At 36.3% G+C, this 26,357-nt stretch overlaps 1 protein-coding gene across 21 annotated transcripts in view; it reads left to right on the plus strand.

Annotated features, from left to right (window-relative positions):
• Positions 1–26,357, plus strand: part of KCNMA1 (potassium calcium-activated channel subfamily M alpha 1) — a 434,865-nt gene that overhangs the window by 307,855 nt on the left and 100,653 nt on the right. For 11 of the 21 annotated variants that reach the window (XM_040071956.2, XM_040071974.2, XM_040071958.2 and 8 more), the window contains 4 exons: positions 5,985–6,094; positions 8,507–8,575; positions 21,167–21,253; positions 26,181–26,257. In XM_040071956.2, the coding sequence (XP_039927890.1) occupies positions 5,985–6,094; positions 8,507–8,575; positions 21,167–21,253; positions 26,181–26,257 (343 nt within the window). Of the gene's footprint in view, positions 1–5,984; positions 6,095–8,506; positions 8,576–12,687; positions 12,700–21,166; positions 21,254–26,180; positions 26,258–26,357 lie in introns of all 21 variants that reach the window. The other 10 variants (XM_040071955.2, XM_058421618.1, XM_040071957.2 and 7 more) reach the window with 1 other exon arrangement.

The raw sequence follows: 26,357 nt of genomic DNA on the forward strand, positions 1-26,357 counted from the left end.
TACATTGATTAGAAATGCTAAAGAGGACTCTGTTGAAGAGAAATAGGTCTATTCCCTAAAAGAACTTTCACCCCTTTTCATTAAGAGCATTCAATTTAAGTACTGTCAGACCTTCATAAATTCCTTGGGTAAACATTATTAGTGGAGTCTCTCACCAGTCAGATTTCCAGAAAAATGTACAGAAACTTCTGTATTTTTTAATGAAAGCATGACATGTGTGTTTGTTCCACCTCTATAGTGTGATTAGAAAGTGATTTAATATGCCATAAATGTTCGGTCAGTCAAACACAAATGAACATGATTAATTGTGACATTGCACACATTTAACTCATTATGTGTTACTTTACAGCAAAATTATTTCTGTAAACAGTCTGCTCTGTGTTAGAAGTAAAACAAACTAAGAAACCTCAAAATATTGTATTTGTTCCTAATATTTTCCTTTTGGTTTTAACAATGTAATATCATATGGAATCCTTTATATTCTTTTCAGCACCAAACTGAGCAAAAAGGAAATCAGCTCAAAATATTAATGTTCTGAAAACATTTAAAGACAGATAGATTGCACCAAACTATATGCTAAGGGAAAAAACCCTCACAAAACTTTACACCTGTAAACTGTATTTTAGTAATCCAGTCTTCTTGTAACATAGGTGTTACTGTTGTATTAAAAAAAGAATTTGGACTCGTTATTAACTTGCATCTCAGAAAAGTGTGGAAATACTGTACTGTAGTGCAATTTGTGTATTGTTTGAATTAGCAAGTGCATACCAGAAGTCAGTCTATATGAAAAACATTTCAAAAAGCAGATGCGTGGAATAATAGGCAGAGGTGATCAAATTTTGCCCCTGTGTACAATCCTACAAGCCAAGTTGGAGTTGTTGTGTAAATTAATAAAATGTGGAATGTGGTACTCTCGTGTAACACAAGTCCACAGCCAAATTAGTTTTGTCTTTGCTCTTAGACAGCCAGTACAACTCACTCCAGACCTGAAAATTTTCTAGAGCCGTCTGCATTATCCTCTAAGCTATTTTGAGAGCTGGAATGTTTTGTGGGCTCTTCTGGCAGTTTTTGCTCGCACCTACACATAGGCAATGCCCACTATACATTCCTTTCTAATCCAGGCTGAAGGAGAGACAGAATAAAGACACAGAGATTTACATCAGTTGGGTGCTTACCTACGCTGATGGAACTCATCAGCTTGTTTGCCATTTATTTTTGACCACCCAGGCAGACTTGGACTGTTCTAAGGTGTGGAACTGGAGTATGAACAGTGAATTCCCTTGACATGTAGGAGGGCTTTAAAAGGGGAGTGAGAAGGAAAAGGAATGTCTTGATTTATTGTGAGGTTCTTCAGGAAGCTGCATAATAAACTGATTGCACGATCCTACTCTCAGGACCTAGACCAAATAATAAATGTAGCCTGTTACCAAATACATTTATCTTCAAAGATCATGTAAAGATCTTCCTGACTGTAGTGTTTTAAAATCATTGATTCCAGGAATTAAAACCTGTTGTGGTTTAAAACTGTTTGCTGTGTACACATAGTATCGGTCCTTGTGATAAGAGTGTATTTGTCTTGGGCTGAAGTCTACCATGGGACTGCATTTTCAGTCAATCATTTGAACAGAGCAACAGCAGTCTATGCTTCACCTCATGATTGGATAGAAATCTTATCCTGTTTTGTATATTTGAAACTATCAGAAGTAGAGCCTGTATGCCTTTCAGTTCAAATCCATCAAGGCCAGAATCTAAAAAACAATTAGATGTCATTATAATTCAAGGTTCCTCTCTCTGCCTTGATCCACTACAAAATTCTACATTATTATTAATGAGGAAAAGTGCATGAATCTCATTTGTAATTAGAACAAATCTTAATTAGCATATTTGATGTTTTATAAAATACAATCTTTTTATACAAATTTTAAAAATCATCCTTGCATACAGAAAGCTGTGGAAATAGTTGATTGAGATTCTAAGTCTTCATAGTACTAAGGATATTTGTTAGCTTTGATTTCAGCAGCCGGTGGAATTGAGTAAAGAGGTGGTTGCTAATTTATAATTAAGGAATGCAATTATAAGACTGTAAATCTAAGAAGCATCACTCTATGATATGATCATAAGAACTGCTTTCAGCTAGTTACTTTTCTGTCAGATTTAGATATCCATATGCAAAGGCATAACAAAATTAGACATTCGCTCAAGCAGTGTTGGTGGACTGAAAGGGCATTATAGGTAAATGGGAGGAAATATTTTGACTACACTGTTTTCAATATATGCTTCCTTTTGAACTACCAATCAAGAATATTCAAGGTCATATTGAGTCAGGACAAGGATTTATGGCTTTAACTGGCAGAAGGCAGGATTGGATTAGGTATTAGGATGAAACTGTTTACTGTGAGAGCGGTGAGGCACTGGAACAGGTTTCCAAGAGAAGCAGTGGTTGCCTCATACTTGGGAGTTGGATGGGGCTCTGAGAAACCTGGTCCAGTGGAAGGGGTCCCAGCCTACAGCAGGGGGGTTGGAATGAGGTGGTCTTTAAGGTCCCTTCCAACCCAAACCATTCTACGATTCTGTGGGTGCTTTCTTTTCATTCTCATCTATATTGCTTGAGATAGAGAATTATAACATTAAACATTGTCAAAGGCTTTGTCCTGTTTTGTGCTCTTTCCGTGGTGGTGAGCTGATGAGCTCATCTTATTCAGTGCTAAGGAGCAGACTTTACATCTGCTTTCACTGTGCTATAAAAGAATTGTATATCCACTATCCTTTCCCTTGTGAAATGCAGTGAAAAATCCTAGGTCACACTGCAACTCTAGCATTTGTTCTATGTCTTGATAGTGATGTTTAGATCTTGGAAGAGGAGATTATACAGCATGATCAGGTTCAGATACACTTAATCTCTTTCCTGTAACTCTTTATGTCATTACACTGAGAAGCAAATGCTATGAGCAAGATAGATCTTTTGGAGCTACAGAGCTCCTGATAATTATGCTGCTGGGTGTAGGGCTGGGTGCATTAAAGGTTTTCATTTTCTTCTGACAATACTAATGGTTGTGCTTGCAAGAGCTACATCATTTTTTCATATCTCTGTCACTATATGTCTCACTAGGAATTGCTTGTATTATGTAAATATATTTGCTGACAACAATATTGTATCTATATATAAGATAGAGGAGAGCGGAGGAGTATCATGACTTAAAAAAAGATTCTGATGAAAATTACATTTCTTCTCTTGGACTGCACTCTGTAATTTTACAGCTATTCTTCATATAGGCTATTGAAGCAGTGGATAATTTGTTTTATGACTATCAGGAGACAGAATTACAGTGTGACTTACAGAGGGATAATCGTGTTTGCAGTACTAGAGAGGAATCAGGAAGATACAGATTGAAGTTGTTGCGGTAGCACGGCCCATTCTGGATTGGTTCCATCGGTTACCGAAACTTAAAAATATCATCACAAAGGCTTAAAGTAGTCAAGAACATAATGACTCCAAAAGCATTTTTCCTCACAAAAGATACCAGGCAGGTGACCATCTGTCTCTTTCAAATCACTGGGAAAATGTCATGGTTCAGATGGAAATAAAACAGAAAGATCATCTTTACTTGACCATTATATTCATCGTATAATAATATTTTATATTATCCCAAATACCACCAATTCTTTAAATTCTATAATCAGCATTGCATGGTATCCTAACAGATCATATCTTAAACACTCCAATCACTAAATGAAGTTTAATTCAACACTAACTAGTATCTATGGAGCTTGATCATTGCTTTGTGAATGTTTGGGTTTTTTCCAGTCCTTTCTTGGACCTTGACTAAGGGTGAGTATTTAGCTGTAGGTCTGATCTGGAGTTCCTTCCTCCAAATCAGAACCATCTGCCTAAAGAAAAGGAAGTAAGGGAAGAAAGTATAATGGGAGATATGTAATGTATTTGTATATTTTTTCCCAGCCCCAGGTGGTGTCAATCCAAGAAAAAGCCACAAAATAGACTGAAAGTTACCAACATGCTCTTGCTGTCATTACTCTTAGTTTTTTTTTTACCAAGCCTGCACTTTATCTCTTTTCTGTATATAGAGTTGCTGATCAGCAACATTTGCAAGCTTCCTATAAATAAAAGGGTTATAAAAAATGTGATATGGCTTCTCTGTGTGTGGTGGGGAATAACACAATGCAAATCCCTTTTACCATCCCACATGGCCTCTGAATGGTGAAACAATTTCTGTGGAAGAAATTTCTCCTGATTGTTTGCAGCCCACTTGTCAGGCTGTATATGATTTGGAACATCTCCATATTGCAATTTATTCTTGCAGTCGTTTACATCTCCAGAACTAAAGTAACTGATTACTTGGCAGCCTGTCAACAGGAGGAGGGAATAAAACAACAATTAAAAAAAAAAAAAAAAAAAAAGGGGGGAGGGAGGCAAACCCCAGACAAATCAAAAAACCTGAACCTCACGAAAAACCCTAAAGAAAGGAAGAAAAAAAATTAACTTATATTTCACCAGGTTTCTTAACAAGTTTCCATCCTCCAGTTCGTTAGAGCGTTTTTTTGGAAGAGTGCCTTTTGGCTAGCTTAACATGAGAAAAAGTTTGATGAATCCCAAATTAATACCCAATTTTGGGATAAAAATGCCAGCCTCCCTAAAATACTGTATTAAGTCCTGTTTAAATAGCTCTGCAATACTGAAATTTGAAAACTTGAAATTTTTTGGTCCAAGAGAATCATAGAATCACAGAATACCTTGAGTTTGAAGGGACTGACAAGGTATCATTGAATCTGACTCCTGACCCTGTGCGGGACATGCCAGGAGTCACACCATGTGCCTGAGAACATTGTCCAAATGCTTCTTGAACTCTGTCTTGGTGCTGTGATCGCTTCCCTGGGTAGCTGTTCCAGTGCTCTGATGAGGAGCCATTTTCTGACATCCAACCTCAGCCTCCCCTGACACAGCTTCAGGCCGTCCCCCCTGGTCCTGTTACTGTCACCACAGAGAACACATCAGTGTCTGCCCCTCTGCTTCCCTTGTGAGGAAGCTGTGACTGAAGTGGGGTCTTCTCCAGGCTGAACAGACCAAGTGACCTCAACTGCTCCTCGTACAGCTTCTGCTCAAGATCCTTCCCTACCCTCATTGATCTCCTCTGGACACTCTCTAGCAGCTTAATATCTTTCTTACAGTGTGGTGCTTCAGACTGTCCCTGGGACTTGAGTGAGGCTGCCCTAGTGCAGAGCAGGACAATTCCCGCCCTTGCCCAGCTGGTGACACTGCCCCAACCAAGCCAGGCTGAGAAAGTTTGGGTTGTTCAGCCTGGAGAAGAGAAGGTTGTGTGGGAACCTCTTGGTGATCTTCCAGTATTTGAAGGGGGGGTCCAGAGAAGCCAGAGGAAGAGTCTTTGTTACAAACTGTAGTGAATGGACAAGGAGTAGTAGGTAAAAACTGAGAGGAGAAATTTAGGCTAGATATTTGGAAGTAATTCTTTGCTGTGAGAGTAGTTAAACACTGGAACAGATTGCCCAGGGAGGTTGCGGATGCCCCATTTTGGGGCAGTGTTCAAGGCCAGGTTGGATAAGGCCTTAAGCAACCTGTCTAGTGAGAGTTGTCCTTCCTGTGGCAGCAAGGGTTGGGATCTTTAAGGTCCTTTCCAACCCTTAACTTACTGTGATTTCTAAAAAGTTAAAATTGTGAAGCTTTTTTCCTCAAGCTCTCTACCGCTTTATTTCACCCCATGCTTAGTGTGCTTAACAAGAATTCAGTGTGTTATTTTTGCATATGAACTTGATTTACTGACTACAAGGACTCTGTTTTGGCAGTTTTTTCAGCATTCTAGAAAATCCCTTAAAAACAAGCGATGTTAATTGCCATAACAGCATACTGACTTATGTGTTAAAATCTGATTCATGTCTAAACAGTTGCTTGCAAATATCAAAGAAAGCTGTGATTTTTACTCAGAACTCTGCATCTGTTTCTTTGGTTTTAGATTGAGGAGGATACGTGGCAGAAATACTACCTGGAAGGAGTTGCAAATGAAATGTATACAGAATATCTGTCTAGTGCCTTTGTGGGTTTGTCCTTCCCTGCAGTTTGTGAGTAAGTAGAAATACATTTAATATACAGAAGCATTTCCCTTCTTGCAAGAGAAATCTGATTTTTTGACATGAGACTTTTTCACTCTGCTAAAGTCCTAATGTTGCTACATCAGATGGTGTGTAATAAAATACAAGTTAAGCAATCACTGCATGACAGTATCTGAAACATTGTAATGCCTGGTTTTGGGAGAGCTTTGTAATTAAGTGATTGTCAATGAAAGCTTAAATGTTTTTGATATTGAACAAACTCATCAGACATCTTTTTAAATTGAGTTATTTACTCACAAGCACTATCCTGTTATTTTTCTAATGATTCCCATTCTTTAGATAGTGGTAGTCAGCATGATCGTCTCAGCTTGTGTTCTTTTTCAAGGAAACTATTAATTAATTTAAACAGATGTCATGGAGTCACATAAGCAATGTGCCACCCAGAGATCTGTGAAAGTGTTTGCAAACCACTTGCAACAAGTCCAGTATGTCAGAGAAGAAATGTCTATTCATTTATGAGAAAGAAGCACGTAGTCCATAACCATAGTGTGAGCCAAACAACTACTTCATTTCTGGAGACTGAAAAACGCTTATATTTATCCTAGAATGAGTCTGTGAATGAGAGATTTGTACGCATTAGGTTTATACTCTGTCCACATAATGAGGTTAGTTTAGCACACGCATATTTCCTCTTTGGCTAGCATTGCTCTTCATTCCAGCCATACTGAAAAGTCACCACCAAGGGATGTGGACAGCTTTTGCTAGGGACTGTGCAAATGCTTGAAAAGAAACAGACCCTACTTGGATGAGCTTGGTGTCAAACTAGTTAGCACAGAAAAACTTCTGAAGACTCCATTCTTAGAGGAGGTAAATAGATGAAGTAAAATACCATCTCTTACACCATCTCTTATACCATCTCTTATCATACTCATCAAGGAGGATGAGTATGTTTATACTCCTCTAATTCCCCCCACCTTTTCCAATTTTTACAGGAGCAAAAACATGGCATAAGAATGAGGGGGAAACAAATGTTAGACAAATATTATCCATTTAGAAATTGTCTGGGATGTAGCTATGACAGAGCCCAGTCTTCAATTTACTGTAAAGTTAAGGTGTTCTCAGTCCATCCTTCTACTGTGTCAGCCAAACTCTCATGAGTTTTCTGAGGGGAAAAGTTTTTACTATAGGTACAAAAGTTTATGTGAATTTCTTGAAATAGGAAATCTTATAACATAATTCAGAAATGTATATTATATGCAGAATGAATGATAGTTTGTGCTGTTAGCACTAGCTATAGTAATGAAAATTAATTCTCCACACCAAACCATTTTAAATGTGTTAAGTTTCTATATGAGTTTGTAGGAAGATGTGACTGAGACTGTATTTGACATAAAGCTGACATTCATTTGTCTCTGCTGATAAAATAATCAATAAAGAAAGGGTGCTTATTGAGATTTAGAAATATGTCTAAACTTTGGAGCTCTCCTCAAGTCTTCGGTTATCTGGAACATTAGCAAAACTGCATTAGCTAGTTTAAGTTAAACAAAAGGATTTATCTCAAATTTTCCAGCACACTAATAGCTAAAAGCACATTGAAAATTAAAATGTAGTATTACTTATTAATGAGTTTAGTGCATTTCATTACTGTAAGAACTGACTGCTCAACTTCCAGAAGAACCAAAGGACAAGGACGGCACAATTTGTGAAGGGGACAGTTTGTGAAGGGGAAATTGGATCAGTGGATAGGCTTAGTGTATTCAGCTACCTGTGAAATATACAGACTTTGAGAACAGGTTTTGTAGTGTAGCTTTTAAAATTCATGCAGTCAATGGCATTTTAAAAGTCTGAAATGAAATGTTCTGCTTCCTCAGATTTTTTGTCATAAATGCAAGTCTAGGAATGTGATTCTTTTGTAAATAGGCTGCCATACAGTCTGGATAACACAGAGCGTGCAGAGACAGTGAGGATGGGACACTCAATACTGCTGAAGAATTTCAAGCTTTTGATGTCAATACTAGGGTGAAGAATTAGACGAAAACAGAAGTTAATATCAGTCTGCAAGTTCTGTTTATAACTCCCCCAGTGTGTACTGTGTGAACATCTTCCAACCAATATATTTTCAATGTGCAGATGTAGTTCCTAACATTCTGTGCCCTTGGATATTGCTGGACCAGGTGTGGATGATGTTGATTGAAGATAAACCGACCAATTTGTCTCCCACTAGTGCAGAGCCTTCTAATATTTAGTAATGCAAGCCTAACCTTCATCTGGGTTCTAGGGCTACCATTCTCTACCCCCAAATTTTCCTAATGAAGCCGGCACATCTCTGGATTGACAAGCAACCTAGCAGTGGGAGCAGCCACCTGTCCTTGTGTGATGTTGGTTGTGAAAAGGGACTGACTCTTGGCCTCTTCTCTTCCTGCAGACTGGTGTTTGCGAAACTAAAGCTCTTAATGATAGCCATAGAATACAAGTCGGAAAAACGCGAAAGCAGGTACGTCCAATGCCACCAACTTCTGAAGTTCCTGAATGCGCTGTCAAGAATTTTGCGTGCCTTTTTTTTTTTTTTTTTCCCAGAATGAACATAGCTATTCTTTGAAACATTTTAGAATGTGATTAGCATGCCATCGCCTTGCAACATTTCACGTAAGACCGGAAGGGACTTACATCTGCCCTCTTCCTCCCTAAAATTAACCCAATGTTAATGCTTAGTAAAAAGTGCAGTAGTACCTATGTCTCATCTCCAGGAATGATTTTAGTTATGGAAAAGCTTACAATTTTTATGTTTATAGCATATCACTTTTAATCAGAGGTCCAGCTTACACCACTGAAAAGAGAAAAGTGGAAAACAGACGTGATATCAAAATTCATTGTGGCTATATGTATGCTCAAAATACAAATTTCATTTAAATTAGTTTGGGAGAACCAATTTAGATGTGATACAGGATAAACAAATATAGGGTAAACATAATATTTAAATGGTATCTGCTCTGACAAAACTTACATGAATAACATCGTGAAACTGGAAAAGATTAATTTAGCCTTGAAATTACCAATTGGCTGGCCACTTTTATCAACCAAAAAGAAAAAAGAAAAGTCATTATTTTAAGTAAAAATTCAAAGATGGGAAGTGTTCCATGCTTTTTTTTATGCAAAAGTTCACAGAAACCTGATTGAACATTGGATTCAATCTTCCATCAACTTGTCCATCAGTACTTTAAACAATATTCATTTTTATGTAAGAAAAATGTTATAAATGTTCTCTTCAACATGTGGAGGTTCATATAATAGAAATATGACAATACTGAGTCTGAGAGGAATTTGATTTCCCTCTTTCGAAATTGCTCGAATTTACTACTGCTGTAGTAAACCTGGAGTGATACATACTAGTTCATATTTTTGGTCACTAATTACCTTTTTGTGGCCATGGGGCACTTTTGAGGACAATTGCTTCTTCTCACAGGAGAACCAATTCTATCAGTAGAACTCATTCTACAGTTTCTGGGGTTTTGAAAGTTTCATATTTAGCATTAACTTTCATAATTTTTCTTTATTAAAAGAATCTGTAAAACCTGTGTTAGACATTTGACATGGAAAAAGCAGTGCTATAAATAGTTACGAGTATTTCCATGCCCAACAGTAGATTTTGCTGGATTCTTCCATATGTTATAAAATGAAATGTGAAGTTGTGTATATACTATTGGATATCATTTTTGTTCGCACTATGCTGATTAAGAAATCGGGGTTTTTTTACTATCAGATTTTTTATGCTGTATTTAGCACCTTTGGACTCTTAAAATACTTTTCCATTGGAAAACCTCATTTGGCATTAGCTAATGTAAAGCAAACAAGATATTCTTCTATCTATGAACAATTTAATCTCTTGCTAGAAAAATGAAAACTATGATAGTAATAGCAGTGGAACAATTTATCAAATTTCACGTCTTCAGTATTAAGAAACATTAGGTTTCTGTTTTTCTCCTAATAATTATTGGCCAACTTTATATTGCCATTACTTCAGTTGTCATTTACTTGCATAAGTGCTAGTATTTCAATCTTTTGCAGTAATAACAGATTGTTCTTGGCTTCCATATCATTCTTTGCATTAACTTCAGTGGGAGTTGGATTGAGTTATCAAAAGGTGATGCAGAGGATCCCACAAAAAATAACACAGTGTGATACAATCATATATTTCTTACTTAAAGCCACACAGGTATCAGTTTGCAATAATTATTATAGTAAGGGGGGAAAAAAAAGAGCCCAAAATTGCTGGAAGCAGTACTAACAAAGAGATATTAACAGCTGGATTTGTTGAATATGTATGTAACAAGAGGAGGGCATCTAAGGTAGATAGTCACATTTTTCTTATAACCCTGATCCACAGTAATATCTGCTGATTTTATTAACCAGTGATGATTTTATAGTCACTGTTTGATCAATCACAGAGATGCCTGCAGCATATCTTTGCTGTGCTACTTGTTCTTGTGCTCTTCAACTCAAATATGTTAACTAGATATTTGTGGTTTTCTGATCCTTTAGTCAAAACAGAAAGGTAATGCAATAAAATTTCAGTTTCTCGACTCCTACGTATACTTGCATTTCCGTGCATCTTATTAAATGAAAAGGTGGGGGATTAAAATAAAAGAATAACATAGCTTAGAAGCTCTTTTTGAACAATGTAAATTTGTCATTTTTCAATTATGTTTGTTGATGCTGATATTGGAAATATTTTATTCTGCTCATATCCAAATTTCTTCCTGGTAATTCTTCATAAAGTTAAAGTGAGAACTGACTATATTCTTTTAAGCTTTCAGTCTTTATGAGAGTGATGAAAACTAGATAAATGCTGATTTTTTTTATAATTATACTTTGCTTCATACTTTGTAAACTATTACAGAAGAAGTTCTATATCATTTAAAATTTAGAGAAACAATGATAAATATAACTAAAAATTTAGAATATGATGTAGGTGGTACCCTTTCATTAAGAGCTAATACTTCCTGCCATAGCTGAGACAGGTCTCAAAACAGTATTTTCAGAAGCACAGGAAATTTTCAAAGCATTCTTTCTCTACTTAAAGGATGAGGAGAACTTGCAACTGTTTAATTTTTGCTACTAGTCATAGTAAAATGTCTATATCACTGTATTATGTATCAGATTTTTTTACTTCCCAAGGAGTTTCCTGTTAAGATTAGTTTCATTTCCCTTCAACGCTTTGCACTCAGAGCTAAAGCAGTGAATACAATTCAGGAGTGTATGCAGCTCTAAACAGTAGTAATGTGAGGGCATTCTGAATTTCCTAATCCCTTTAATTTTTCAACTTAGTCTTAAGGATAAATACTAGTCCCATCCCACAGAATGCAGACTTCTATTTGACTTTTAATATCTTCAGTAGATACAGAATGGCATAAATACTAATTTACCTCTGCATGGTATTTTTTTGTCCAGACAGTCACCTAGATTCTAGTTTTCTAAACCTTTCTGATTTACAGTCAAATTCTGTTAACTCCACTGTAGGGAATTTGTAATCAATAGTAATTTAAAATTATCAGAACTCTATCCAAGCTAATATTGCTCTACATGTTAGTGGCAGCTGAGCTTCAACCTGCAGATGGTTTTTTTCTTCTTTTTTCCTGACTGCTAATAAAACAACACAAAACAGAAAGCACGCCTTGATAACAAGTTTTGTCAGTTTAGAGGGGTAATTATTAACAATTATAATTTTACAGGATTACTTAAAAGCAGATATTCAAGCCTAAATATAATTAATATAGTTATAAATACAATAAATGCATATTAATTTTCATATAATGAGTAGAGTATCTAGAGTATGTTTATCTTTTTAGGCAACTGCTTCTGATCAAGGTATCTTAAAGATTAATTTTAAAAAACCCCATGATTAGATTTTTTAAAAACATTTGCACTTATATATTTGATAATGTTTAAATTATTCCTCAGCTATCAAAGAAATCTCTGAGTTTACAAAACTCAATTTAGAGTGTTTCTGACCAGCTACTAAAGTGTGCACTCTAGTAACTCCAGTTCATGATATGAGCTAGCCATTCCTTCATCTCTAATTGATTTCTGGGAACACTATAACCCGTGATTAAGAACAGGAAGCACTTAAATGATTTTTTGTCTTCCTGATGCAAGCCAAACACTATCACTTAAAAAATGCTCTTTGCTTATTTGGAAAGGTTTTGCTTTTTTGTAGAAAAAATGCAAAGGAAACATGGAGAACATTAACCTGGAAATACCTCAATGTTAAATATATAGCAAAAAGTAAAGGTTCAAAATTCAGACATTCAAACTCCTCATCTGAAATCCCTTTTAGAGAGATTTCTGCCTTCCTTTTTCCCCTGTATTTTTATTCTACGTAACTAAGCAAGAAGGAAAGCCTAACCAGGATTCTTCCCTCCTGCTCTCCATTTATGCTCCTCTTGTAAAATTTTCTCTTTGTCTATCCATATATTTGTTCTCATTCTCAGCAGAAAAACCTTAAAGCCTTGAAGACTTCTAAATGAAGGGTTTTTTTGCTTTTGCTGTGGTGTCAGTTGATTTCTTATCAAAGTGTTTGATTTGCAATTTTTTTCTTGTCGTTTGCAGAAGCCGAAAGCGGTATGCCCTCTTCGTTACCTTTCCTTCCAACCTCAATCCTACCTTCACTCCTTCTAACTTCAGGACTAATTCCTTGCCAAGAACACAGGAAGATAACATCTTTGTCTATCTTTCTCTGTATATACACACACATATATACCTATATATATTCATCTATCTATGTGTGTGTGTATATATATATATCTGTGTGTATATTTGTATATGAGCCCCCAATCTAAAAGAGGAGAGAGAGAACAGCATTTTGTCTCTCCAGTGTTTCTTGTGACTCACGCACTAACTTCTTTGCAGGAAGTACAAAATAAAACAGGATTAGTTTTTTAGGCTTTTTTCCCCCTTTGTGGAGTCATTGGTGTATCAGATTGTTACATTTGAAAAGCAGATTTTACTGTTAATATCTCCTGTCCTCATTTTGACTGTATCATGACGATGTATATTTCGTCTTTACCAACCCTTGTGCTGCCATATTGTTTTCATATTCACACCTTCATTGATGTCCTTCTTTCCCCAGAGTCTTCCTTCAAAAAATGTCTTACAGTACAGTAGTTCATGTTCTCTTGCAGTCTCATCTTCCATTAACAACAACCAAATACCTGATTCTTTGCATTTCTGGTCCTGTTTTGAGTCCAAATTACTCATAATACAGTACTCATTAAAGCTATTGTACTGTTCCAGTGAAAGTGCCATGGATAGTTTGTATTATATGTCACATTCATTTTAATGGCATTTATTAACTCATTTATGAAGATGATATTGAATGTATTTTTTTCTCAGCTTTGGGTTTGGGTTTTTTTGAGATGGCATGTTTTGCATTTTCTTTGCTGTACCGTGCTGAGTCCCTCTCTAGTCCACATTCTATCATGCTGCTGTTGGTTTGGATGAAGTAAATAAGGCATGCTCTTTCATATCTTTGTCTCTCCTCATCTCTCTTACCCCACCAGCTTTTTTTTTTTTTTCCTAATTGCTTACAGCAGTCTGTCTGACTGTCAGTGATAGTCTTTGGAGACCTGTTCTCATTGTCCAGACATTTCAGTTTCCTTCTTCATTTTACTCTTCAAACTCTATTTTCCATGTCTGTTCTGTTGTGTATGTTGTATGTGTTATATGTATTTAAGTTTTAGTCTTAATCTTACAGTTTCTGAGTAGATATGTGATAAGAGAGGTGGCTTCCTGTCAGTTTGGCATTATTGATATGATCCAACTGCAGAGAAGTTACTGCAACACTTAGCATCTCCAAGGATCTGCAGCTGTTGCACCTCTACTTTGCTTCTTGCTTTTAAGTATATCTTACCTTGTGGTGAAGGCATGTTAATGCTGGCATGATAAGCAATATGAACAAGTGTTGTACCAAGTGAAGTTGCTTGCTCCCAGAATAAAGTATATTGTTCTGCCTCACTGTACTGATAATTAAACTTCTGGAACCAGAAGGAATAATACAATTGTTTCCAAGTGTATTGAGTTCACAATCACTGTTAAACTAGTTTGGACTCTGCCCAAATAAAATACCTCATGCACATCCTGTAGACCATGATTTAGTAGGTGCTGTTGTAAAAAACTTAACTCCTGGGAGCAACCTTTTATATGCTTGTAGTAATTAAGCTTTAATATACTGTAGCATGTAATGTGCACTGTGTCTTTTGCCTTGTATTCTTTTTAGTGTCTTACTAGATTTTGCTGTATGGAGCATTATGAACTGATGTCAGTGATAGAGCCCAGAAGAAAGATGCAATACTTATGAGTTACAATTAGTGTGAAAACTGGTATGTGCACAACTCCCACCATGAGATTTGTGCACCTACGCTCACACTCCACTTCAAAACATAGCCTGAAACAAAAAATATTATTTCCAACTACTTCTATAGTTGGATGAATGATGTGGTGTGTTTTAAAAGGCCATTATGCTAATAGTGGTACTTTTTTATCGGGGCATAGCATGAAACAATCAAGAATAATAGCTGGTTTAATTTAAAATTGTGGTGGCTATAGTAAGTAATACCATATAATTTTGTTTTAGATAGTGTATTCATAGTACGTAAACAACGTTATATCTTTCTGATTACTAGAAGATATTGCTATTGTTTGAGTTGCATGGGGAATGGTACAGTACATCTACCACAAGGTTTAAAACAGAATTGTTACAGCTTTTGTCATTTGTTTAGTCAAAATATTTGTGTTTGTGTTTCATGTAATTCAACGATTGGTCTTTTTCTTTAGAGTAGGGTGATGGCAGTCACACGGGTAGCCATACAGCTGAAAACAAACAAACCAAAAAAGAAGTAGGGTTACTAAATCAGAAGAATTTCCTTGATGCAGGGATGAACTGTTCAATTGGTCTTTGATAGCAGGCTTCATCACGCGTTACTTTTTCAGTTAAAATGTTAAATATCTTATCTCCTGTTAATTATCCAGACTTAGTCCATAATTGCAAGGGATGCGAGAGACAGTTCTTGAATGCATTAGAATTAAATCCTAAAATAGATGAGATGATTCCCACCTTTAGTGCTGTCTAAAGTGTAAAGCTGAAAGTAAGACCAAACAGGAATAGTACATAACAGAGGCATGGATAAAGAAAATCCTTAAAAGACCTCTCCTGGTCTATGTCTCTATTGGCTGACTTTTTCTGTGCCTCCAGTTTTTAGTCTTCATGTAGTGCTGCTAAAAGGTCATTTCCCTTGCATATTTGCTGTGCTGTACTTGCTGGGTATCCCCACATGCCTTTGTCAGCTCAGTTTAAAGACCTTCCCCATACCTATTCCACGTTAGTAAGATCCGCCTTTTGTTTTTCTCAGAGAAGGCTGACAGTTATGCACCCCTGAGAGTCAGCTACTGTACTACTGTGTCTAGATCAAGAGCTCAAATTCCATCCATCCACAACCTCAGCAGCAGGGGAGGCCTGCTCAGTTTCAAGCTATGCAAAGCAAATTGTGGAGCCATGCCACTTAGCAAGTGGCCTGCCAGTAAATAAATACTGTCTAATGATGGTTCAGGCTCTGACAATGACTGGTTGTTTTTCCCATGTAGTTCACCTTGAAGATAGCTGAATATTCTATAAAACTACAAGAAATGTTTTTCATCTCCTACTGAAATCTTTTGTATGCTGATAAATTATTAGAAGTAATATTTTAAATATTCTTGTAATATGAAAAGATATCAGCTTTCTATAACTTTGTAATAGTGTTTTAGATGAAGAAGCGTAATTTGAGTGAAATATGTGTGATATTTGAAAGTAGGAGACAAAAATCACCTGGCAGCAGAAATGAGTTAAAAATAAATAGCTGGAAGGAATTAGTCCTACCCCAAAGTGTCTGTTCACAGATTAACAGTCTTACAGTTCAAGTCTCCAATTATTAGGCTCTCCATCAAATGTCTTTAAGTTCAAAAAAATATAGAAGATACACAGTTAGTAACGAAAACCTTAGCTTACTTTTAGTGCTTTAAAGGAAGATATGATATGGTATGCTTTAGCTAAGTCAGAATATTGGTGTCTTGTGCAGTCAGCCATCCATGCACTGCCAAAAAGGGTATTGAGCAGCGCTCATGTTCTGGAGTAATTTCAGGTAAATTCAGGTAAGAATGGATGAACAGATATTTTAATGTATCTGTACTTTACTGAAGGTAGCATGTATACATAAAACATCAGAAAGATGCAATCCAATAAGTAAGCTGATCACGATTAACACACAGTGCAAAACTTGAACAGATAGTCATCTGTTTGCCACTGTCATATGAAAAAGTCATCATGTCTTATCTGAAATTTTCATTGAACAATCTATGTAAAGAAAATCACAAACATTTGTCTAGAATTTCTGTGACCTCATTTGATTTTTTTTTTAATTTTTTTTTATTATTATTTTTTTTTAAACTGTGCATCTCAAATGTGCACAGATTTCCATTTGTGTTTCACCTGCTGATATTTCTGTCAGTCTGGGAACATTTTTAGCTGTAGTGATAATAATCATGATTCTTTCCTGTGCTTTTCTGTCAGATTGGATGGAGCTTTGAACAATCTGTTCTAGTGAAAAGTATCCCTGACCATGACATGAGAGTTGTAATTAGATGATTTTAAAAGGTCTCTTTGAACATAAACCATTCTGTGATTTACTCTGTGATTCCTAAGAGTCTGACTGAATTCAAGGGTGATTTCCACATTTTCATTGCTTTTAGATGCATGATCCTGCATCTAGTCACCAAGTGAATCTTCTTTAGCAAACAGGGTAACTTTTGCAGATAAGTGTTAAGCACAGGTTTCCAAGGTGCATATTTTATTCTACAAGTGGCTTCCTAATTGTACTATTACAAAAAAATTAATGGAACTGAGTTCTCCTTGAACACATTAAATCACATTTAATTTACACGGCTTTAATTGCCATGTGTCCGGAACATTCCTGTGTGAAGGAGCAAGCAATCATGTGGGCCCTGTCATTAAAAGTTTTGACCCTAGGAATGTATTTCTGGAACTGGATTCATTAAAGAAATTGTGACTAAATATTTTTGAGCTTGCTATTACTTAATTATGTTCTAAGGTAACCTAAACTAGAAATGTTATAAAATTACAAAGTTTGCTCAAGATCTTACAAGCTTCTAAAGTACTTGGCCTTCCTTGCTTGGTTTTGTGAGCTGATTTAGTAGATAAAAAAAATCGAATTCTGCTTTATGATAAAAATATGTATTTGGAAAAATCAGTATCATTTTCAGTAATATTTTTTCTGATGTGAGGCACACAATGCTTATGGATTAGCTATATATATTACTGTTAAACCTCTTGAGTTGCTATCATTTTTTCCCTTTTCCTTTGCAGCCTTGGAGATAGATAAAAATGAGACATTATCTGAAGCTGTATCACTTAAAGCTCCTATTTAGTTTGCCATGTTCTTACATTCTCAACTATGGGGATATATATGCATATTTTCATATTAAAAAACCATATGCATCTCGAAGTAACTGATGCGTGCATTTTCTTGGAATACTCAGAAGACTGTTTTGTTTTTCTCTGTGCTGTTTGTTCCCTCTATTCTATTTTAATTCAAATTCCCTTGCTGTTTATATTAGAGTGAGTGCTTATCAAAGCATAACTTCAGCTAACGACACTACAGGTGTCATAAGAAATAACTCAGTTGCAGCTTTAATAAGCAGTATAATTAATATTTCCATACAGCTCAGTAGAAATTGCTCATGATTTTGCTCTGTTATATATCAATGTGTATACAAGCCCAAAGCTTTATGAGCTTTTGCTGTAGCTCTTAGCCAGTAGCAGTGATGGGGCAAATTATTTTCATTTTCAATGGAAGACTTTGCTGCTGAGATCATACTGCATTAACTGTGGTCACATCTATATTTTGTGGTGATAAATACATTGTATTTGTTAAAAGAGGTATATGTGAATGAAGTATAAGATCTGACAAAAATAAATGCTATACATTGACCCATGTGAATTGATTTAATGTGTCTCAGAAAACCTTGAGATACAAAATCATGCCCACAGCATATTGCTTCCTAAATGAAGCCAGTTACTTCTGATTTAAGACTATGTTCCACATATCTCAAAAGATCTGCTTCATTTGCTTATTACTTCATCAAATTTTAAGTTTTGTTTTGAGAAGTGAAAATTTATAGTTCTAGTGGTTACCTCAGTTTGTGGAGTTAGGGTTTTTGAGATTTGGGTAGGATTTTTTACTCTTTGGTATGGTTTATCTATATCCAATAATTGTATTGTGGGAAAAAACCAACCTGGATCTATGTAAAGAAGGATGTTAATCTGTTTTCACTGAAAAGCTGTGACACTTATGTGACTTAAGAATCAAGTGAGGGCATAAAAAGTATTTTTCAGATAGAGCAGTGCCCATTTGTACCTAAGAAAAACAGCCAACCCAAGCTATACTACAAGACCTTTCATATTTTATAAGGAACAGTATGATAAATACATGAAATTAGCCATTATAGATTTTTTTGAGTTTAGGAGCTAAATTCTCAGTGTAATGGCAGATTACTACATACTAGCAGACAGGGAGGAGGGATGGTAGAGATTAAGATGGCCAGTACAGCGCTCTCTGCAAGTGCCAGTAAGTACTTTGTGGGTTCAAGGGACAAGAGCTTATGCAGGAAAGCTAAATTTTCCAATCTATGCTTGACCTGAGTAACTCGTTTCATATGAAGAAATTCTTATGTGTTTGTTCTTTTTTTAAAATTATTTTTCTGCTGTCTGTTTTATTCCATCTTAAACCTGTGAAAGTGCATTTTAAAACTTAGGTATTAGGTAGAAGTTTTCATTGCAACTGCAGCCATTAGGCTGAATTCACTAACAAAGAAATACTAGAGAATGACACTAGATGATGCTAGATGATGATGGATGGTACTAGTTTAGCTGTGTAACTTTATTTTGTCCCGTGTATCTGTATGTGTAATACAGGTGTTGCTTATGCCATCACATTTCATTTCTTGCAAATATTAGTAAAGTACTGTGGAGATGAGCCTGCTCCCGGTGGCAATACCTTCCAATTCCTGTCATTCTCCTCAAATTTTTATTTGTTGTAAAGCTTGAAGTTGTGAATGAAGGAAAGGGTTTCTTTTAGATTTAATTTCTGGTCCAGCCTCTGACACAGGCTGTCTATGTGAGAAGGAGATAATAATTTAAACCAAACCTTCTGCAGCTGACCTCTGATTAAGTATATTCGTTATTTCGGGAATCAGAGGCTGAGCTTTTGGAAATTCTGAGCATTCCCACAGCAGAAGTTCCTATAAAGTGTATGTGGAGTTATGCAATGCAAAATGCACTTAGAAAGAGTTGGACTGTTGGCATCCCAAATTAATAAGTGCTGTATCTCATATCGACTTAATCTCTCCTCTGTAAAATGGGGTAATACTATATCTTCATTCTTCCTCTAAGAGAAATTACATGTTTGTGAATCTTTTGCATGCTGTAGTGATGAACATTGCAGAAAAATACACAAAAAAATACAATGCTGATTTTAAAGAGAGATAAATTACATGAAGCCATGCCTGAAATAATGGCAGTAAAGGAACACTGAATGAAGTTTCAGATTGTGAGAAGAAAGGAGTTTGTGGGTACTAGATTAAGAACTATATCATAAGATCTACATAATGGGGGCTGAAATATGACTTCATGACCAATCTTTTACTTCTGAACTCACGAGCACTTTATTTTGTGGCCTGCATATTCTTGTCATAGGGCCTTGCAGGCATGTGGAATTACACAAAACAATGTGCACATTATTAATCTTTCAGATATATTATGTTGTCATACTAATTTATTTCTAATGTGTAGAGAATAAATAACATATTGAATAAGAGATGTGCTGAGATCCATTTCCCCTCCTAACAATAACATGAAAGACTTTGGACCTTCACATTTTAGTAATGTATGTTGGTTCAGCATTGTGCTTTATTTATTTTTGTGCATATGTACTTCCCTAAAAGCAATTTTTGCTGGATGGACAAGTGTTTGGATTCCTGATAGTATTTATTTACTCAAATTGCATATGCATACCATTACTTCATTAGGAGTTACAAAAGCTAAACTGTAATAAGAGGAAAAAAAGAGAAAACTTTAGAAAAATTATATTAAGAGAGTCAAAAGCTAAGATGTATTGCACATGAATAAGGCTTACTGGAGAATATCTTTATATTTATCTCTGTCTGTATTTTCATATTTAGCTGGGTACTTTGCAAAATGCCTTACCTAAAGTCTAGAGTAAAATTATTATGAAAATAAAGAAGATATTTCATATACATGGAGTACCTCACTTGTTGATACCAGTTTCTTTGTCAAAGTTAGCTGAGGCTCTTCTGTCATGGTGGTTGGGTTATTTTTGTTCTTTCATGGCTGCATAGCAGTGTTTTAAAAATTTTCTGTTCATTTTATGTTTTTTCAGCTGTCGTGACTGGTTGTCTTGTACCATTCCCCTTGAGTGTATGTGTGCATTTATTATTTTAAACAATAACATTTTATGTCCAGATAGGGGTCCCATTAACTTTCTATTTCACTAGCAATTGGCAAAAATTTGCATCAAAGGATTTAGTTTCATAAGTGATGTTTTCTGTTGTTATTGAGTGGTGGTTGATGGTTCTTTCCTTTTCACCGTACTGTGAATTTCTCACCACTTTGCATGACAGAGCAAGCAAACAGCAATGCTCACCTTCACACTTCATGTTTCTGAGAGGATTTTAAGTAGCCTATATATAAAGTAAAAAGCTAAGATAACAGATGTAAACACTTAGATGATGTGATTGTAGCAGAGGCATTTGACTATCTCAAGCTAAAGTTTTTGTAAAAAGCATGTGAAACTGTTATTTGATTGGAAATACTGAGGAAGAATGGCTTAAAATGACCTTGCAGCCTTTCATAACTAGTGGGTCCCCTATAACAGAATCAAATAAAGCTAATTTGGAAGATTCAGTTAAAATTAATATAAACTTACTGTTTTGTTGGTTTTGTTCTTGTTTCACTGAGCAGTATACTAATCAATCCTGGAAACCATGTCAAGATTCAAGAAGGTACCTTAGGATTCTTCATTGCAAGTGATGCCAAAGAAGTAAAAAGGTAATTAATATGTTTTTATCTTTGAATAGGAATAAACATATTTAATTACAGGTTGTGGGTTTTTTTTTTTCTTTACATGCAAATGCTTCACCTAATTTTCATTATTATCTGTTTTAAAATTCTGAGGGGGAGTTGAGTTGTTATTCCTGAACCACCTGTGTGCATGCAATTTTCATAACTACTGTCCTAAATATCAAGGAAATTAATTTTGCAGCAGATAGGAAAAGAAATAGAGGCTGGGTTTTTGAGTCCTCCTAAAAAATGTGCAATATTTTCATTTCTGTTCTCTATACTTACCATGTCTCAGAGGAATTTCTGGGAGAGAGGTTCAGTTCTGTAAGTTTCAGGTTTAGAGGAGTTCTTATCTACACAGAGTTTAGCAAATTCTTGATGCAAATTAGCTACTGTGTTCATTCTGTAATTGCATTAGCAAAATAATATTTATGTTCTTGTCATTTTTCTTTAATGGAACTACAGACTCTGTGGCCTCATAATAATAAATCAAACTACAAAAGTGCATTATATCCATTGCAGACAACTTCACAGGGTCAATGTACCTGGCTGTACTAGATTTGGGATGAATGAAAAGAAACTTTGTGATATTGTGTTGAGGACCAAATGAGTGTACTCTTGTTTGTTAAGATTATAGTATACTTGAAAGAAACAAAAGAGCAATCTGATAAAAGAATTTTTTGAAGAAAAATATTCAATGTCTGTATGATTAAAAAAAATAAAAGGAATCTTTGCAGCTGAGTGCTTCCTCATAATTAGTATCTTTGTTATGAGTCATGCAATCAGATTTTTACTGATGTTCTCCATGAGTTAGGCATTTTAACTAAACCTGTTCTTAAAATGATAAAGTATCCAAATGATACCCTTTATTAAGTTCCAAGCTTTTAGGATTAAATATAGTGAAACGATACCTAACCATGCATACTTGCCATGAATATTTAAAGTAATTCAAAACAACAAAACAGTGAAATTAGAGAACTAAAATTCTATTTTTCTTGAAAGAGCTAAGAGAGTTTTTGGCTAGGTGAAACATACAGAACAGGGCAGCAGTGCTACTGTCCTGTCACATCTCTAGCACCATGTCTGGAGCATGTGCATCCTGCGCTGCCTCAGGGACTCTGCCTTGCAGCATACAGTCCTTTTCCTCTCTGCTGCTTTTCTCCAGTTGAATATACTGTCTTCACACTGCTTTACTGAGCTGCTAGTTTTCTTTCATTTATAAGGCATGTTACACTCTCCAATGAACTTTTTCTCAGACTGTAAGTAAAATGGCATAGTATTTTTAACTGCTAAGGTTAGGGAGAAGTTAACTGTTATTAAAGAGTTTAGGAAATTTTTTCACATCATTCATCTACCATGTTTATTTGATAGTGAGCATGAAACAAGATTTCCAGTTCTGCCTGGCTTTTGGGAGAAGGCTTTGTTTAGAAATTTCCTGACTCTCTTGCCACATTTCTTAGCTGCTCTGTGCAAAGCAAATGGTTATCAGATGTGTTTCAACTAACAAAGCCAATTATGAAAAGTGTTAATTTCACCCTTTGAGCTATGAATCAGAGTCAGAAATATGTTCTAAAATTGTCTTTTGGAGGGGGAAAAATGATTTTTAAATAAAGCATAATTAAACATGTTTTATACCTGAAATGCAAATTAAGTTGTTCTGGCTCTGTTAATGAAGATATTTCAGCTCCCTTAAACGAAAGTTATTCATATTTATATATCCCGCAATGAAATATAACATACGATGTTCAATTACTCTTTCTGTTAGAATCAGTTTTGCATTTTTAGAAGAATAGTTTCCCATAAGAAACAATTATACCTAAAACCAATTATGACTAGGTAAATAGCTTCACATAAAATGTTGACTGTTTAAATATAATACAAACTACATGAATTGCGTTTTCATTATTCTTTATTCATTTACATGTTAGCACTAGTGTCAGAAATCCACATTCTTCAAATCCACTTAATTTACCCCAATTATCTAGAATAATTTTATTACAGTAGTCACTTCAAGTATTTATTCTTTATTTTGGACATAAGATTGAAGGTACCCTTCAGGAAAATTGTCCTGCAGTGAACTTCAGAAACATGATCTGTAGAAACAGCCAATATCCAGTTCTTGTTATGAAGTTTTTTGTGAGGGACCATTTGTGGTAGTTGATTCTTGTTTAATAAAGGGGCTTTACAGCTGGACTGGAGGGAAATTGTAAAAATTTGAGGCAGGTTTCCCCTCCTGGCTTACATCTTGACATTGACTCATGGTTTGAAAAACATTTTCTTCTCATTTCCTTGGAAGTAGGTTATTTTCTTTTTGGTGAAATGTGAGTATCTTGAAGACCAGAAACTTTCCGCAGCAAAGTATACATGCTGAAGAGAAGGCGTTTTCCTTTTACATTTTGCATCTAAGGCAATTTCATAGCCTGAAAGAGTAATCTTCCTGGGAGGTTCTTAGCAAGATAAAGCTTGCTATGTTTAGGGCTTACATATTCCATTGGTAGCTTCATGCTGTATTGCTTTTAGAAATGCTAATAGCATTCAGCAAGGTCTCCCTGCGGTTTCAATTCTTATTTGAACCAATATGGAACAGTGATGTGGTTTATCTCTTGTATGCTAGACCTGCTGTCTTTTCTTGTGATGGGTCACTTAACTACGAGTATAGTTCCACCTGCAGTGGCCATGCTATAGTTAATCTAGAAGAAATAGAATAGAATCATCCTGGCTGCAGGGCCAAAGGCTGTGTTTAATTAGAGGCTGTGCGTTAACATTGGTTTAGTTTTGGGTTTTTTTGTATTTTGGACTGTAGATAGTTTTGTTTCAGTGGCCTCCCAACTGTTGTAGCAATCTAACGATCTCATAGTGGCAGCAAAATATATGGGAGGTTGCAAAGTGGGGCCTTTGCCTCTTATTGCCAAATTGTATTGAGAAATATGCAATAAGAGGGAGTAGAGAACATAGGCAGGGAGCTGACCTATCCTGAGTGCGGACAAGTGCAGCGAAAATTCATCAGGTTAAAAAGTATGCTTCATTTGCTATGCCAGCAAGAATGCTGGTCAACTGTAACTTGTCCTGCTGGAGTCCAGCTGGGTGATCATCATGGAATGTGTCATGGCAGCCTTACATGGCATGTTGACTTGGCAGTCATAATTGAACTTTCCTGTGGGCAGTCTGACGCATATTTATTTAATCAGAAATTTTAGAAAATCCCACATAAAGTAAAAAGTTCATCCTTTCTCACTTCCTTATTTCTCCTTGTGCTGGCATGGGGCTTCCACAACTTCCCTGTGCACCCTGTTCCAGTGTCGCACCACCTTCATAGATGAGATCTTTTTCCTAATAGCTAATCTAAACATAGCCTCTTTCAATGTAAACCTATTCCCCCTTGTCCTGTTTCCACGTGCCCTTGTAAATACTAGTGCACCATCTTACCTGTAAGTTCCCTTCAGGCACTAAAAGGGCACGCTTTGGTCACCCTGAAGCCTCCTCTCTTCCAGGCTGAGCAATCCCAGTTCCCTCTGTCCTTTCTTGTAGGAGAGGTGCTCTGTCTCACTAACCATCTTGGTGGCCTCCTCTGGACTCACTCCAACAGGTCCCTGTCCTTCCTGTGCTGGGGACCCCCAGTGCTGCAGGTGGGGTCTCACCAGAGGGGAGCAGAGGGGCAGAGTCCCCTCCCTTGTCCTGCTGCTCACGGGGCTTTGGATGCAGCCCAGGACACATTTGGCTTTCTGGGCTGTGAGAGCACGTTGCTGGCTCATGTCCAGCCTCTCATCCACCAGCACCCCCAATCCTCCTCAGCAGGGCTGCTCTGGATCTGTTCATCCCCCAGGATTGATACTGGGGGTCGCCCCAACCCTGCACTTGGTCTTGTTAAACCACATGTGTTTCCCAAGAGCCCTATTCTTGAGCTTGTCCAGGTCCCTCTGGATGATATCCTGTCTTTCAGCTGTGGCAACACCACCACTCAGCTTGGTGTCATCTGAAAATTTGCTGAGGGAGAACTTGATGCCTCTGTCTGTGTCATTAATGAAGGTATTAAATAAAACTGGTCCCAGTACAGATCCTTGAGGGACACCACTTGTTACTAGAGCCTGGTGGAGCTCTGAGCCATTGACCACTACCCTCTGCATGTGACCAGCCAACCAATTCCTAATCCACTCATGGAACCTATCACTCCAGCTTGGAGAGAAGGCTTTTGTGGGGGACCACATCAAAGGCTTTACAGAAGTCTGGATAAATGACATCTGTAGTACTTCCCCATGCACTGATGTAGTCACTCCATCATAGAAGGCTGCTGGTTGATGAGACAGGATTTTCCCTTGGTGAAGCCATGCTGGCTGTCTTGAGGACCTCCCCACCCTCCATATGCCTTAGCACAGCTTCTGGGAGGATGTGTTCCATGATCTTTGCAGGCACAGAGGTGCAGCTGACAAGGCTGATAGTCCTCAGGGTCATTGTTTCTACCCTTATTGAAGATCAACATAAAATGTCGTTCATACAGTAGCGATCAAATGTACATCCTAAAAGATTGGCACAGGGTGCTTGACAGTCTTTTAAAAAATCACCCTGGTTGAGCTTATGAGAACAAAAAATTCTTATTTTGTGGCAAAGTTCATTGGATGCCCTTTTTTCTAAGATGAAAAACAAATTAACTAATACATTGTGGCATAATTATCATACATTCTTCCTATTACTTTTCAAATAAAAATATATTAAAAGAAATACTAATTTGGATCCTTAAGTTTGAAATTAATGGTCTTGAAGCAAATATTTACTTTAAATGTCCAAACCTTTTCAAAGATTAAAGGAAATTGGCATTGATGCATTTCATTAATTGTTCACTGCAACAAGAGTAAATATGGGGCTAATTTCATTGGTATGGATTAAGAAATGGGTCCGTTTTTCCATTCTGTCTTTCCAGGGCATATTTTTACTGCAAGGCCTGTCATGATGATATCACAGATCCCAAAAGGATAAAAAAATGTGGCTGCAAACGGCGTAAGTAATATTTCTATCCCTCCCTTCCTCTCCTTTTCATGAACTGTTCAGCCCTGAAGAATACCTGTATATTCATTTACATGTTTCACGTAATGGTACA

The sequence above is a fragment of the Hirundo rustica genome, chromosome 8 (assembly GCF_015227805.2).
Source record: "Hirundo rustica isolate bHirRus1 chromosome 8, bHirRus1.pri.v3, whole genome shotgun sequence".
In the NCBI taxonomy this organism is placed as follows: Eukaryota; Metazoa; Chordata; class Aves; order Passeriformes; family Hirundinidae; genus Hirundo; species Hirundo rustica.